Raw genomic sequence first — 15,293 nt, 5'->3', positions numbered from 1 at the left:
TCCGCAAAACAAATCAAGTTGCTGGATAGTGCTGTAGTTAATTGAGCCATTAATTGGCCATTTTTCCTGGTTCTCTGAGATATATTGAGGTCAGGAAGCATTGCAAAAGTAAATGAGTTTTTTTGTTTTGAGATCTTTCAAACTGAATTTGTCTCTGTTTCTTAAGAAACAGCCTAAAGGAGAATCTTTAGGAACAGAGGAAGTAAACTGTCCCATTCTTCCAAATTCCCAGATTTTTTAATTCTATAGCTCCTCGTTCTCTTAGGCAGCCCTAGAGAGAGAAAAATATGACAAAAACTTCCTTGATTAAGGGGACATTTTGTCAAGGCTCAGGAATTCCAGCGTAGGCGTCCCCAGACAGAGAATTCTTCTGAGCATAGAACTGCAGACAATCTTAACTTTCCTAGGAGTTTGGGTTGAGCTAGCTACAGAATAGACCATCAGCACAAAGGGACTTACCTCAGTCATGCTCTCAGGGATCCCTGTACCAGGCCACCAAATGATGAGGTGCAAGAATTGGGGTGGGAGATCCTCTCTGGTTGAAGGCGCAGGTCCTATATGAAAGAATTCGCAAACTGGAAATCTGTATGGCAAAAAGAGATTTATTGGCAAAGAGAAGACACCTTGATAGGAAGACAGATTTCTTAGTGGGCAAGAAATATAGCAAAGGTGGGTTACAGTGAGAAGATATGTTCAGCAGTGGGCAAGCTCCTATTTAGGACTTCTGTGAAGATTCGGGTTCAGATTTGTCTTTTATTAGCTGTCTGAAGCTTGAAGCTTCAATTCAATTCAAAATTGAATGAGATTACTTAACTTGGAGTTTGAGTCAATCCCCAGGCCTAGATCCCCAATTGAAAAGAGATTACCTATCTTGGGAGTTTGAGCTACTGGGAGTGGTTCCAGACTAATCTTCAACTCAATAGAGGGTATGACCATGTCCTTGTCCAAGATCTCCAACTGAGTGAGACCACTTAACTGGCTTCCCTGAGAAAGGACCTCTTTCAGAGTAGAGTTTGGACAGTTTCAGGGTTCACCCCCTTCATTTCTTCCCAAAAGATCTCAAGTTACATCATATATATGCATTCACACCCACCCACAGACCCATTCACATATACATATATCTATATACACATATATATATAGAGAGCAACATTGAAACAGCCAGTCTTTTTTTTAAGCTTTGTATTTTCAAAATATATGCATAGTTTTCAACAGTCACCCTTATAGAACCTTGTGTTCCAAATTTTTTTTCTCCCTCCCTTGTCCTTGTCCCTTTTCATAGATGGCAGATAATTCAATATATGTTAAACATGTTCAATTCTTTTATACATATTTCCATATTTATCATGCTGCACAAGAAAAATCAGATCAAAAAGAAAAAAAATTGAGGAAAAAAAACAAAAAGCAAGCAAACAAGAACAAAATGAAAATACTGTGTTGTGATCCACACTCAAGGAGTCCCCACTATCCTCTCTGGGTGGCTCTCTATATCACAAGACCAATTGGCCTAAATCACCTCTCTGTTGAAAAGAGCCCTGTCAATCAGAGTTGATCATCACATAATCTTGTTGTTGTTGTGTACAATGTTCTCTTGGTTCTACTCACTTCACTTAGCATCAGTTCATGAGATAGCCAGTCTTTAAGTATCAATCAAGGTTCTCTAACTCCAGCATCTTCGCTGGCAGTTCCCCATTACTCTCCCTCCTCAACCAGACCTACCGATTTCCATGTCAGGAAGACTCATCTTGCCAAGTTCAAATCTATCCTCAGATATTTATTAGCTCTGTGACCCTGGGCAAGACCAAACCCTGTTTGCTTAATCTTCATCCAATATCTTTGCTGAGAAAACCCAAATAGAACCATTGAGACTCTAATAAGACTTAATAACAATGAATTTATCCTGTTTATATCTTAACTTTTTATATTTTGTTTGTCTACTACATTAGATTATGAGCACCTTTTTGTATCCCAACACTTAGCATAGTATAAGTACTTAAATGTTGATTGCTTGTCAGGGGGAAAACCAGTTCCTGAATTCTGCTTACTTCAGATTGATTTACTGGACATACCTCTGAAATCACCAGGAAACTTGACTCAGCTCCTGCATTTCAATTTCCTTGGCATTTTGGAAATCTTACTGGTCTTTTCAGACTATGCTTTTCTACCTTTTGAAGAAACCTGTTCCCTGTCTTTTTCCTTGAAACTTTTGTGTGGTGTTAAAATATAATGTGATAGTTCTGTGTGGGAGCAGGTTTCTTGGGGAGGTTTTCTGGAGGCAGCCTTAGTTTCAATTCAGAGTAATAATCACCTGAAATACAGTTAGCTAATAAAATCCAAACGTTTATTTTCTCTTTCCTTGGCCCTGGGTAGCTTTCTTAGAGGCCTCAGCTTTCCTTGGTTCTGAGAGCTCTCGTTGCTAGTCTTTTGCTAATCTTTCTAAGTCCCAATGTCTCTAGCCAGCAGCAAGGTGAAAGTTGGAATGAATCTGACTCACCTCTGAGAGTGGGCTTGTGGGCTTCCTCCCAGAGTGCTCTGTGTCTGGCCCTGAGAGCTTCTTGCTTATATGTTGTACACTGAGTACATACCAATCATTATATCACTGGGAAACCATTATTTGTTGTAGGATTAAATCAGTTCTAAACTAAATTTAAACATTGTCTCCTCAATTCCATTTAGTACCTTGTTTCAAGTTCTGGCCCATAACATCTCGTAGGATTAGATCAATCATACTGAACCATGCTAAATCAGATAATTATTGTCTCTATCAACTCTAATGACTTAACACTTTGTAAGGATTCCAACACTTTTGCTTACTTTTTTGACCATTGACCATTGCCATCTGACCCATTGTAGATTTTTTACTTTGCCCCAGTCCCCCTGGTTTTTGAATACCTAGATTACCCTAGAATATCTGCCCTAGTTTTGATAGACACTTCATGTTTCACATTACAATAGTTAAAAGGAGGACCTTACTTCACTCAAATTGTCATACAGATACATTTAAAAAATTAAATCTTTGGCCTAAATAATTTATTTTTTCAGGATTTTAATTTTGTGTTATTCTAAACTTGGTGAACATCAACAAACATGCAAATTTCCAACTATAAAGAGAATTGCAAGTGAGATCATGAATTTCTTTTACATATAGTTTGGTGTTATTTTCATATATATATATATATATTTGTGTATATCTGTATATATAATAATTCAAAACTTGTCTACTTCTCTGTGTCTCCCTCTGAATTTCCTTTTGTTTCATGTATTTTTCAAATATTTCATTGTTCTCTCTCTCTCTATCTCTCTATCTTCCTCCTTCTCTCTCTGTCTCTGTCTTTGTCTGTGTCTCTCTGTCTCTGTCTCTCTCTCTTTGTGTTATTCCCAGCCCTACTCTTTTACATTAATTCTTCCCTTTCTCCACCAATAAAAGACTTTATTTATAACAAATAAGCATAGTTACCCAAAATGAATCTACCCATTGTTCATGTCTAAAAATGTACATCAAAGCATAGTCTTCAACTCCAGTTCATCACTTCTGTGAAGAGAAGAGAAACACACGTCAAATCTCAGGCCTCTGGAGTTGTGGGCCATGGCACAGATCAGAGTTTGTAGGACTTTAAAGAGTTGTTTCCCTTATTATAAATCATTGTGTAAATTATTCTCCTGTTTCTATTTATTTTGCTCAACATTATATATGTTCATATATGTCTTCTCTGAATTCCTTTTTTGTTCAGTCATTTTTCAGTCATATGAAGCTTTGTGATTCCATTTAGCATTTTCTTGACAAAGATGGTGGAGTGGTTTGCCTTTTCCTTCTCTAAGAGAGATATACAAACTGGTGTGATAACCTATGCACACCAACATGATTATGTGCACCCAAAACACTTTTAGACAACCTTAATAGAAATCTTGAATGAGAAGATCATAAAACATAAAAATATAATTTGGAATTAAATAACAATTCCATTTTTTTCTTGTGACTATTGAGGTCACCACTAACCCTAGATGTCACCTTGAACGCCCCATATTTTCTTATACCTTTTCCCCACCATATCCATTGACATTATCCCTTCTCCTGACACTGTCACCACCCTAGTGATGTAAATTGTGCCCCCTTTAGCCTTTGGGGGGAGCCCTGAAACTGTGTCCCCTTTAATCTGTGAGAAGGGTGATTCGGGATCTCAAGCTCTCCCCTGGGAGGGGCACCCTCTTCTGTCCATAAGGGAAACACTCAAAGTAATCTCATTCAATTGGAGATCCTTGGCCAGAGACAGAATCACCACCTTCTTTGAATTGAAGATTAGTCCCTGGAACTGCTCCCAGTGGTTCAAACTCCCAGTTAAGTGATCTCATTCAATTGGAGATCTCATAGTCAGTATTCCTCTACTGAGTGGCTCATAGGGCTCCCCAGTGCCCAGCCAAGATCTACTGGATATAACCAAGGGTTGGTCAAACCTATCTTGGCAGTTGTCCTGACAGGACCTTGCCCACTGCTGAAGATATTTTCTCCTCAGTTTTAACTTACCTTTGCTATATTCCTTGCCCACTAAGAAGTCTGTCTTTCTGGCAAGCTGGCTTCTTAGTGTGAATAAACCCTATTCTCTGCCACAAACCTTGTGGTTTGCAAATTCTTTCTCAAAGCCTGCCACTGGCCAAGAGGATCCCACTGCTGTTAGGGGATCTCTTTCTCTCTATTCTTGCACCTCATCGTTTGCACCTATGTGATGTAGTGACTTCTCTAAATCGTTCCATGTCCCAATGCTGTGTATTTTCACTGAATGTCTTCCACGTCTGCAATATTCTCCCTCCTCATCTCTAACCCCTGATTTCCTTACCTTCTTTCACACTTCTGGTAAACTTCTATCTTTTACAAGAATCCTTTCCCAAGCATCCTTAATACTAGAGCCTTTCTTTTAAGATTAACACCAATTTATCCTGTATTTTGTTTGTAAATAATTGTTTACCTACCACCTCCCTCATTAGACTGTGAATTTTTGCCTTTCTTTGGTGTCCCCAGAGTATAACATATTTTCTGGCACACAGAAGGCACTTACTAATTACCTGTTGACATGGAACAACTGGAACTGTGCTGTCTATTAGGCACAACTCACTCCAAAGGAATCAAGTCTATGCACTGTGTTCAACTAGTGTCATAGCAGCTTCTGGTGCTAGTTACATGGGTGGGCACTGAATCCTCCTCGCCTCTTAGAGGACACTGCAAAGAGAATTTTCCAAAATGGAAACATCCTCTAGGTAAAGTTTCTCCATCTGATCTTTTAAGTTTATGTTTGCTTAGTCATAGACTTAGGCACTGACACAAAGGAAATGTGTTTTTGTGTTTCTGGAAAAGCAGGTGTGTGGGGAGAACTGACAGAGAAGGAAGAGGTGAGTGGAAGGGAAAGCCTGTTGCTCTCCACTGAACTCTGGATGGCCAAAAAGATTGTAGAAAGTGTAAGAAATGAGTCAAACTGCTCAGGCTGTTTGGGATAGTGGCTAAAACTGAAATCTGGACGTTGGAACAGGCTGTTGTCTAAGAGCACCCTCCCCAAACCTTTTCTCCACAAGCAATAAAGTACATCTGGTGAAAGAAGCAATACAGTCATCTTCTAAGTGTATGCCCAGGGTCAGAGATGGATTAAGGTCATTCTTAAAATTATGGTACTTTTTTTTTTTTTTACTTCCCGAATATTCTTGACACAACTTGTTTTCTTGCTGCTGGGTTCTGAGTCATTTATGGCAGAGAATATATGACTTATACATAACCCTAAAGTCTGTTATTGCTCACCTTTCCCACTGTCTTATCTTATTGTAAATATTGTTATCCAGATCTAAATAATCAGCACTTTCAAGTATCTAGGGAGATTTGTGAGAAATAACTCCATTGCATTTGGGAGGGGTGAAGATTTTGGGTTGTTGTTTTTTTTCCCTGAAGTTTTACAACTGTAGATGTGGGTGTCCTATTGTATCCAAAAGGAATCAATACTTGTCCTTTATTTATTTATTTTTTTTAAATACCTGAATGGCAAATCTCTCCCCTAATACCCCACTGGTTGAGTACCAGAAGTCACAATCTATAAGGAGTACTGTAATCCTCCCATGTGAATATGAATCTTCTCTCCTGATTGCATCATTACTCTTCCCTTAGCAGGTACCTTACTTGGAAATTCAATTCTTCAGGATTCTTTATTGGCTGAGTACCATCTTATCTGAAGAGTCTAATTCCCCTTCAAGAGTTTTAGGTCTTATATCTGAGAAGATACGGGACTTTCTCAACCTCTAATTTCCTACCTCTCTAACTAGAGAAAGGAAGTATTGCTTCATCATCTATTGATCAGTATAAAAATTGACTATTGCCAAAAAAAAAAAAAAAAAAAAAGAATCTTAGGTCTTTTCATTGGACCTCCCATCCACTCCTCCCCACCATCATGTGTAAGTGCTTCTCTAATTCTTATTCTAATTCTCTACCCTGATAATATTCTTTTATTTCTTTGTTCCCTGCCTTGAGTTTCAATTTTATTTTTCTGGTTAAAATTTCAATTCTCTGTATTTCTCTAATTCAATTTTCCTAATTGTAGAAACTAAACCCTCATCCAATTCCTAGAGACCCTTATTTTCAAAAGAACCAGGGAACAAAGACCTGGTTCACAAATCTGGAATATTTCATATCTTTAAGGAAATTGGAATTCCATTTTTTGGGGGAAAGATGGCTATGCTTAAGTGACTATTACCTCATTCTGATGAGGTTTAGATATGGGGTACCTATATAAAATTAGGTTTTAATTGCGGTCTAGTGGCAGGTTTGGGGTCAGGGAGTCAAATGGAGTTCCCCTGCAACCCCTTTGGATTCGATGCAAGGATACGGAGTTAAATGAGGTCTAGTAGCAACACAAGAGTTCCCAATAAAGGAATTTATTGGCCCCAAAAGCTAGATTGATAAAAGAGGTTTATTACGGGGTTTGGAAGTAAGGTTAAAGTATACTTAAGGAAATAGGTGAAGTTAGAGATAAGAGGGCATCGGAAATAGGATTTCAGTGGACAGAGGGTCCTGGCATGCCTGGCATGTTTGGAACCTCTGCCAAGAGAGGATTGCAGCTTAACTCTTTTGTAATGAGAGATTCAGCTGGAAGGGCCTGAGGGTGGAGTCCCAAGTTGGCTCAGATCTGGGTGGGGCTGGGACAGGCCCAGATCTTCTACTGGAATTCAAAGGGACCAGAAAGGTCCTGGTTTGATCAACTAGGAGGGGTTGGGAATCAGAAAGAAAGGAATAATCAATTCTGCATCAATTCTTCTGTCTTCAGGAAGGAAATTGGGCTTAGGATTCCATGATTTCCACATCAGTTTTTGAAGTTGAGGGAAATGATTTTTTTTTTTTTTTACTTTTGTTTAGGACAGAGGTCACCCTCCCTGATCATTCTAGTAGATTGAGGGAAGTAGTTTCAGTTCAAAACTGGAAAACAACAGCTAGTTTAATTTTATCCACTTTATTTCCATTTCCCTTTAAACAACAATCACACAAATAACTATCATGGATACTGAATGAACATATTTATCTTCATTTATTTATTTATTTTTGCTGAGGCAATTGGGGTTAAGTGACTTGCCCAGGGTCATACAGCTAGAAAGTATCTGAAACTAGATTTGAACTCAGGTCCTCCTGACCCTGCGTGAACATATTTATCAAAACAACAATGGGAAAGCCATGCAGAATATACAAGAGTTAGGGAGGCTTTGGTACATCACAAGGAGATGAAATCTTAGCTTAACGGGGAGAAAATGATACCTGGTGAATCTAATTTTACCAATCTTTGGGGATGGTGGTCCTGAGGATACAAGTAGATTTTAGGATGCCAGTTTTTCTCCACATACCTGTGGTTATGAAGGTCTAATATTTACCATTCAAAGTTCATGCCTTCTTCTCTTGCCCCATGTCTTTTTTTATTTTTTCTCCTTCCCTCTCAGAAGTCTCTACCCAAATAAGAGAGACAGCATGCATGAAAAAGTCACAGGGCTACATATACAAATGCTACTATGGATACTAGAGCAACAAGGAGGCACCTCAGAAGCACATGGTCAGTCAGAAAATAACAAGCCTATTTACTATCATAATTGTTAACATTTATACGGCATTTAAAGTTTTGCAAAGTGCTTTATATAAATTATGCTATTTAAGCCTTATAACAGTTATGTGAGTTTTAGTTATATTTGAAAGATGTGGAAACTGAGACACAGAATGATTAATTCTCTTGTCTAAGATTACATATTTAATAAGTGGCAGAACAGAATTTATTTAGTTCTATATCTGAAATTCAATGCCCTTTGAGCAATGCCATGCTACCTTAACTATTATATTGTATATTTTAAAAATTTTTAAATAGCAATAGCTTTTTATTTTTCAAAATACATGCAAAGCAGCATGATAAATGTGGAAACGTGCCCAGAAGAATGGTACATTTTCAACCCACCTGCTCTCCAGGGGAGGGGGGAGTAGAGGAGAGAGGGAGAAAAACTTGGAACACAAGGTCCTACAAGGGTGAATAGAGTATTATATTTTTGATTATGAATATTTAAGTAAATGCCTACCCTATTTTATTATCCATTTCTTGAGGGCATGGATCATATCTTCCTTTCTCTCAGGGTGTAATCCAGAATTCTGAACAGAGTAAATGTTTATAACAAGGCTAACCTGCTACAAATTAAGAAAGCAAGAAAACTCTTTCTTTGGCAATAATCTTTATACTCTCTAAGATACCTTGGATGGTTGTTATCTTTTGTTCTTGAAGAGGACCAAAATGACATCATTATGTTAGAGTTACAGTGAATCTAATTGTGGCTGATCATCCAAATACAAGCTTGAAATGCTCTGCCACAGGTCAGACACAAACAGGCCCTATGAACATATGGGGAGAATTCTCTAATTTTACATATCTAGGGTTTCTTCTGAGCTAATTCAATTCTTTGCTCATAGAGCACAGCACCTTCTCTAATGAGGGCATGCCAAATTTCAATACACAATTTCCCTCTGAGATATCAAATCCCTTTCAGGTATTTTCCCTTACTCCCTAAATCCCCCATTCCACTGTCTCCTCTGAGCTATAAAAGGCATGTTTCTCCCCAAAACAAATTGCTCCATCACCTATGACTTTGCCTTGCTTAGCTATGGTTTGTTTGAGCTTGTATGCTATTTACATAATAAAACAACAAATCTCTATTACCTGTGATGGATGTTTTGTCAGGGTTGCTCCGTGTTGTGAACCAAATCTGTTATACTACATTTATAATATTTTTCAATTGTGCTCTGCCAAATCTATTTCATATTTCTACTCCATAGTATCACTTCTGATGCCTTTATTACCACTACACACACACACACACACACACACACACACACACACACACACTCTTATTTATTAAACTGAGACCTCTTAAAAATTTTAGATTAAAAAGGGCTAAGGTCTCCCACTGCATCCAGAGCCATCTCCAATCGTCCTGATCTATATCTAGCCACTGGACCCAGATGGCTCTGGAGGAAAAAGCGAGACACAGCCCTATTTCACTTAAATCTAATTCACTTGCATGTCATGGTATCTATTACTTCCCTGAGGTCATGGTCAGTTTCCAGAAAAAAAGAACAAGCAACACTTAGGGCAACTTTCCCCAGCAGCATACCATTCTCCAGAAATTTCCTGCCTTCATAATCGTCTGACTATACATACCTGCCCAATATTCCTTCCCTCAAGACATCTACTTTTGGCACTACCAAATGGCAATGAGTTAATATGAAAAGGTACTACTTATTAATGTGTTGGTGTGAGAGAGCTTTTCAGGAGATAATGCCTTAAGCCAAAGTAGCTACTTTTGTTGGAATTTCTGTCCCCATAGAAGGAGAAAATAGTATTGTGGCAGGTCAAGGAATCAAAAGAAATGGACAGCAAGAAAATAATGTAATAGAATTGGGGCTGGAAGGAACCTTAGAGATAAGTTAGTCTAACTCTCTCATTTTAGAGATAAGGAAATTGTAATTCAAGAGATTTGTCAGAAGTGATTTTTCAGAGTTGAAAGAGTTGGAATGAGAGCCCAGTTTCTCAGCTTCCAAATATAGCACTGTTTCCACTGTACTATGTATGTTGTGAGGAAGGTATGTTTCCAGAAATCATAGTAGACATAGTGCTCTAAGCTCAGCAAAAGGAAATGACTTATCATTAACACAATGAACCCAATTCAGCAAAATTCTCTTAAGCAACCATGACAGGTGCCAAAAATTACAAGACTGAAAATAAGAGTCAGGGCAGCGAGGTGGCAAAGTGGCAGAGTATTGGTCCTAGAATCAGGAGGACCTGGATTCAAATTTGGCCTCAGATACTTGACACTAACAGTGTGATCTTGGACAAGGCAAGGTCCTTTTGATTGCCTTGCTGAAAAAAGAGAAAAAAAAATAGTCTCTGCCCCATGAAGGTTAGATTTAATTGGACTGACTTACTTTCCTTTGCTCAAGTTATTTCTGCTGCTTGGAATGCCTTTATCCCCTCCTTACCCAGGTCTTATTCATCCTTAAAATCCTAATTTGGATCTCACTTCATTCACAAAGCCATCCCCGATTCCTCTCCCTAATGATCTCTCATTTCCTCCCATAGTATTTTGCCTATACCTCTTATGTCAGTAATCAGAATTGTTTTTATATTCTAGGTTGTTATTTCAATATATCTTTTCACATATTGCTTCTCCAAATCCCTCTATCAAGACTGTGAATTTCCTGACAGCAGAACTGTGTTATATACATCTCTGTATGTTAAAGATCCATTCTTTATTGTATAAAGAATTACATTTACTACAATTTAAAACTACAAATATTTGAATGAGTAAATGAAGATATAGGCAGTCACTTTATGTTAAAATTGTATCTTATTCTGCTCCCCTAAGTCACCTCTCTCTCCACGTCCCTACTTCTAGTCAGTGTAATAAGCAAATTTATTAGCCAGTATAAACTAGCAACAGCTGGAAATAAAATTGAAAAGAGGATCCTGGAAGTCATATATAAACTGTTCAGTAGATCAAAGGAGCATAATTTATAAATTGTGTCATATATTAGCTAAGTTTACATATACGAAGTGTGCACTGAATCAGGGAATTCATCTAGATTCTACTTGTCAAGGTTTCTGGCCCTGTTATATGTAAATTCCTGACAAAATCCAGACCTCTCCAATTCTAGAGCAGCAGAACCTTAAAGATACTGTTAATTCTGAGATAAGACTTTGAAGTTTTAACCAGTGATTTGGCTATGTTAATGAACTTATCCCAAGTGGCACATATAGGAGTTGGTCTGTCTCCTCCCCTAAATCCTATAAAAATGATATTCCTGTCTGACCCCTCCTCATCCTCCAGTATTCTTTCATCTCCATCAGGTCCATGCTGCCTAGTGCCCCCAGTTTTAATCCATCATTAAGTGGATAGACTCTGCCTCTGTTTCCCCTGTTTCCATGCTCACTCTCTATCTGTGTCACTTCTTGCTGCTTATCTCTGCTTTTCTGTGCTTCTTGTCTTCAGACCTTCTGTGTTCAATTAAAATTCGATTGCTGCTTGGTTTCCAAGCGCCAATAGTGGTCTTTCCCAGTGAATACCCAAAGGACTGGACATGTCTGCTGCTATGGGAGGGGAGAGATATACCACATTGCTTCTTTAACAGAAGAGTTATACAGGTTAAAAACTATTCTTTCTGGCATGAAGGGAGTTCTAGGAGTATAGGAAAAGGAGTTAGTCAGGGGCAGTGGATGATCTCATCCTGCCAAGCCCATCATGAGTCACTCTGCAGGGATTCATTCTTCAGAAGTATATGTCACTTCTTAGAGGATGGAAGTTCTTGGCTGCTGCATTTCTAGTGACTTGTCCTTGATTCCCTTGCAGAAAGGCTTTCAGATTGAGAAATCATTTGGATTAAGAGATAGGAAACTAGGATGAAGAGAGAGGCCTTCCTTACAGAGGCCAGCATTCAATTCAATGCATTCAGTAAATATTTCTTAATTTATTATTATGTAGAAAGCACTGTGCAAGACTGTGGTGATCTTGTTCTTTCAAATATAATTTGAAAGTTCTCGCCGGGGGAGAAGGTTTCTCGGGGAGGTTTTTTGGAGGCAGTCTTAGTTTCAGTTAAAAGAAAATAATCACCCAAAATGCAGCCAGCTGATAAAATGCAAATGTTTATTTTCTCCTTCCAAAATAGCCTAGTTAGTTTTTCTAAGAGGCCTATCTTTCTGCATGGTTCCAAGAGCTCTTGCAGCTTTGTCCTTGGCTTCTGCCTCTGCTTTCTTCAGCCTCCAGCCAGCACCAAGGTGGAAGATGCAATGAATCTCTCTTGCCTTTGAGAGAGGGCTTATGGGCTTCCCAGAGTGCTCCTCTCCGACCCCAGTCAATGTTCCGAAGTAAGACTGTTGAGTGGCTCACTGAAGCTCTATTTATGAGGAGTGTAATATGGATATGTAAGGATATGTAAGTATATATGCATATTTATATAAAATAGTCTCAGGTTACAGACAAAAATGATGACTAAACCTAAGGAAGTAAAATTAGATATAAAATTAGGAAGTAAAATCAGATATAAATTTAGGGGTTAGAAGAAATTCTAAGGTATGTGAGATGCTCCCCGAGTCAGTCATTAAGTGAAACTTTACTTCCAAGGATTTAAAGTTTAAGTTCACCAAAAGGGCTGAATTTCTACTAGTTCATCTAACCATCTCTAATCCCCTTCATTACAAGCAGGAAAGAGACACATTGGCTAAATTTGTAGTCAGATTCTTATTCTACCTCCTTCAAGTCCCTGCAAATCATTTAATTTCTCTGGCTTCAGTATCTCCGAATGAAAGTGTGGTGGGGGTTGAATAAAAATTTCTGAGGCTATGCCTAATTCTAACCATCTGTGAATCCATAAAGTAGTGGGCTCCTCTTTATCACAGGCGCTCAGCAAGGCAGTTCTGAAGAGGTTTTTATTTGTGTAAAATTTGCAGCCTGCATAAAGTCTTGGAGTCAGAAGACCTAGGTTGGATTACAGTATCCTAATAAAGGATCTATACAAAGAATTAAGATAAGCCTTGGAAGACTTTATATCAATAGATGTGGAGAGAACTTTTCCACAGATTCTGAGTTAGTATAGTATCCAATATCCTCTAAGTGATGGGAAATAGGGTGTTTGCTCTTGCTATATCTTTGTCAAAGATAATTTATATTAATTGGTTAAATGAAGCTGAGAAGCTAAGAACTGGCAGCTAACATTTGGAGAGAGAACACACTGGTATGGAGCTTGAGTTGATACCATTACAGAAGAATCATCCCCAACCTTTCAATTGTACTTAAAATTCTGAGGGGACTGCCTCACTGTGGAAGATTGAACTCAAAGGATTGCCTCATGCACAATGTAAATTGTGAATGGAAACAACAAAAAAAGAAAACTGAGCTTAAAGTTATTATAATGACCAAGCTTGGCCAAAAGAAAAGTTGTGAAAATATACCTCTTCCTTTTTTGCAGAGATAGAAGACTATGGATATAAAACATTGCATATATAGTTCAATACAGTTAATGGATTAGTTGATTGTTGTTGGTTGAGTTGAATGTTTATTTACTTATGAATTTTACTAACTCTAGATCTAGATGAAGGAGTATCCTAGGTAATAGGTGAACTTCTTAGTGCCTCATAGTGCCTCCAGGTTTCCTTCCTTAAAACCAAGAAATCAGGGGTCTGGATCAAAAATAAACAAACTTACCTGTTTAACTCATATGAGAAAAGTGTTTTTGTAAACCTGAAAGAACAAAATGAATTAAGGCTTCTTAAGGGGGTTTGATCAGGGCAGTTTTCCAGACAATTTGAATCATCAAGTCCCCATACACTTTGATAATTCTATAATGTAATAGATTTAGGCAATATTCCTCCAATATTCATGTTCTCACAAAAGTTCTCCACAAAGGTTCTACATAACATTCTAGCCCTTTCTTCCAGTTCTTTTGACATTTGTTGGATACCCATGAATCACATGTTAATTATAATTATTGCTTGATTTGTTAATAGGAGCAGGAAGTTGTGCCTATGAAGCATGTACTAATCTCTCATTTCCAGCAGGTATGGAAGATCTGACCATGCATAACTGGAATGCTTTTAATTGCAGTTTTACTCTTTACTCTTTAACTTGGAGAGTCTGCAACCTCTTATCTATAGGTTTGGAACAAAAAACTCTTTGACTAAGGTTTAGAAATGACAATTTCCCTCAATCTCCTCCATGAAAATATGGTTAAATTCTATACCTTAAAAGAGAAGGTATTTTTTTTCCCCATTTAGAGATATAGCAATGGAAGCATAACAAAACTATAATTACTTATGTACAGTTAAAATCACAATTATGCTACTAAGAGTGAAATTTTCTGACATATGGGACACTTGTTTCCCATTTCTCTGTGTTTCAACTTAGGCAACTAACTACTTTACTTATATCTACTTCTGTTTCTACTCTCATCTAATTCATTATCTGCTGAATAAGGAAATTAAAAAAAAAAAAAAAAAAAAAGGAAAACACCTACCCCATTTAGTAAGCAGCTCCTATGCTGGATGACTGAGATGCAAAGTTAGAAAATGATAGAGACCTTGTCATGAATGAGCTTGAAATCTAATGGGATGAAGGAAATGACATGAATACAAATAAATAATGATACAAGGTAGGCTATACTAGGGGCAAGATGGAGCCACACAAAATGCTACAAGAAATTTACAGAAGGAAAGATTATTTCTGGGGTGGGGGTGGAGGGAGAGCATATCAGGGACAGTTTCATGGAGGAAGTGGTTTCTGAGCTGCACCTTGAGACAAAAGAGGAACTTAAATAGAAATATGGTAAAAAGGAGGAGTCTGTTCTAAACAAAGAGGATTTCATGAGCAAAAACATTAACACTGGAGAGGACAGGATTGGGAGGGGACAGTTCGAATATAAGAAGGGGTAGAATATGAATAAGGCTGAAGAAGCAAGTTGTGGAAAGTCTTAAATGCCAGGGAAAGCAGTTAAAAATGTCATGTTTTCAATAGGGTTTTTGAAAAGTTTGAGTAGTGATATGATTAGAGTAACAGTTAGGAAGATTACTCAGGCAGCATAGTTATGAATGGATGGAAAATCTTGCCTCCAAAGACCAAAGGTGATCTACTTACTTTCTCTCAGCAGAGAAATGTGGATTGTAGGGGTAGCTATGTGGAGGCATATGTATTATCAGATATGATTAATATGTTGTTTTGTTTTGTTTTAATATGTTTATTTATGGGAGGATTCTATG

At 37.8% G+C, this 15,293-nt stretch overlaps 2 protein-coding genes and 1 long non-coding RNA gene across 4 annotated transcripts in view; 1 reads left to right on the top strand and 2 right to left on the bottom strand.

Annotated features, from left to right (window-relative positions):
• The window catches only part of LOC105749517, a 53,800-nt gene extending 52,056 nt beyond the window's left edge, over positions 1–1,744 (bottom strand). Inside the window, exon 1 of the mRNA XM_031945548.1 lies at positions 1,720–1,744. Coding sequence (XP_031801408.1) covers positions 1,720–1,744 — 25 coding nt within the window. The remainder of the gene's footprint in view (positions 1–1,719) is intronic.
• Positions 1–15,293, top strand: part of UBAP1 (ubiquitin associated protein 1) — a 102,644-nt gene that overhangs the window by 36,667 nt on the left and 50,684 nt on the right. The gene's annotated exons all lie outside the window — the stretch shown is intronic.
• On the bottom strand, positions 12,352–15,089 carry LOC111719363. The gene is made up of 3 exons (XR_002769533.2): positions 14,555–15,089; positions 13,747–13,782; positions 12,352–12,439 (listed from the first exon to the last, which is right to left on the bottom strand). It is a non-coding gene; the product is annotated as an uncharacterized LOC111719363 (long non-coding RNA).

Source organism: Sarcophilus harrisii, chromosome 1 (genome assembly GCF_902635505.1).
Source record: "Sarcophilus harrisii chromosome 1, mSarHar1.11, whole genome shotgun sequence".
Classification (NCBI taxonomy): domain Eukaryota; kingdom Metazoa; phylum Chordata; class Mammalia; order Dasyuromorphia; family Dasyuridae; genus Sarcophilus; species Sarcophilus harrisii.
This window is presented reverse-complemented; position numbering and strand designations above follow the sequence as displayed.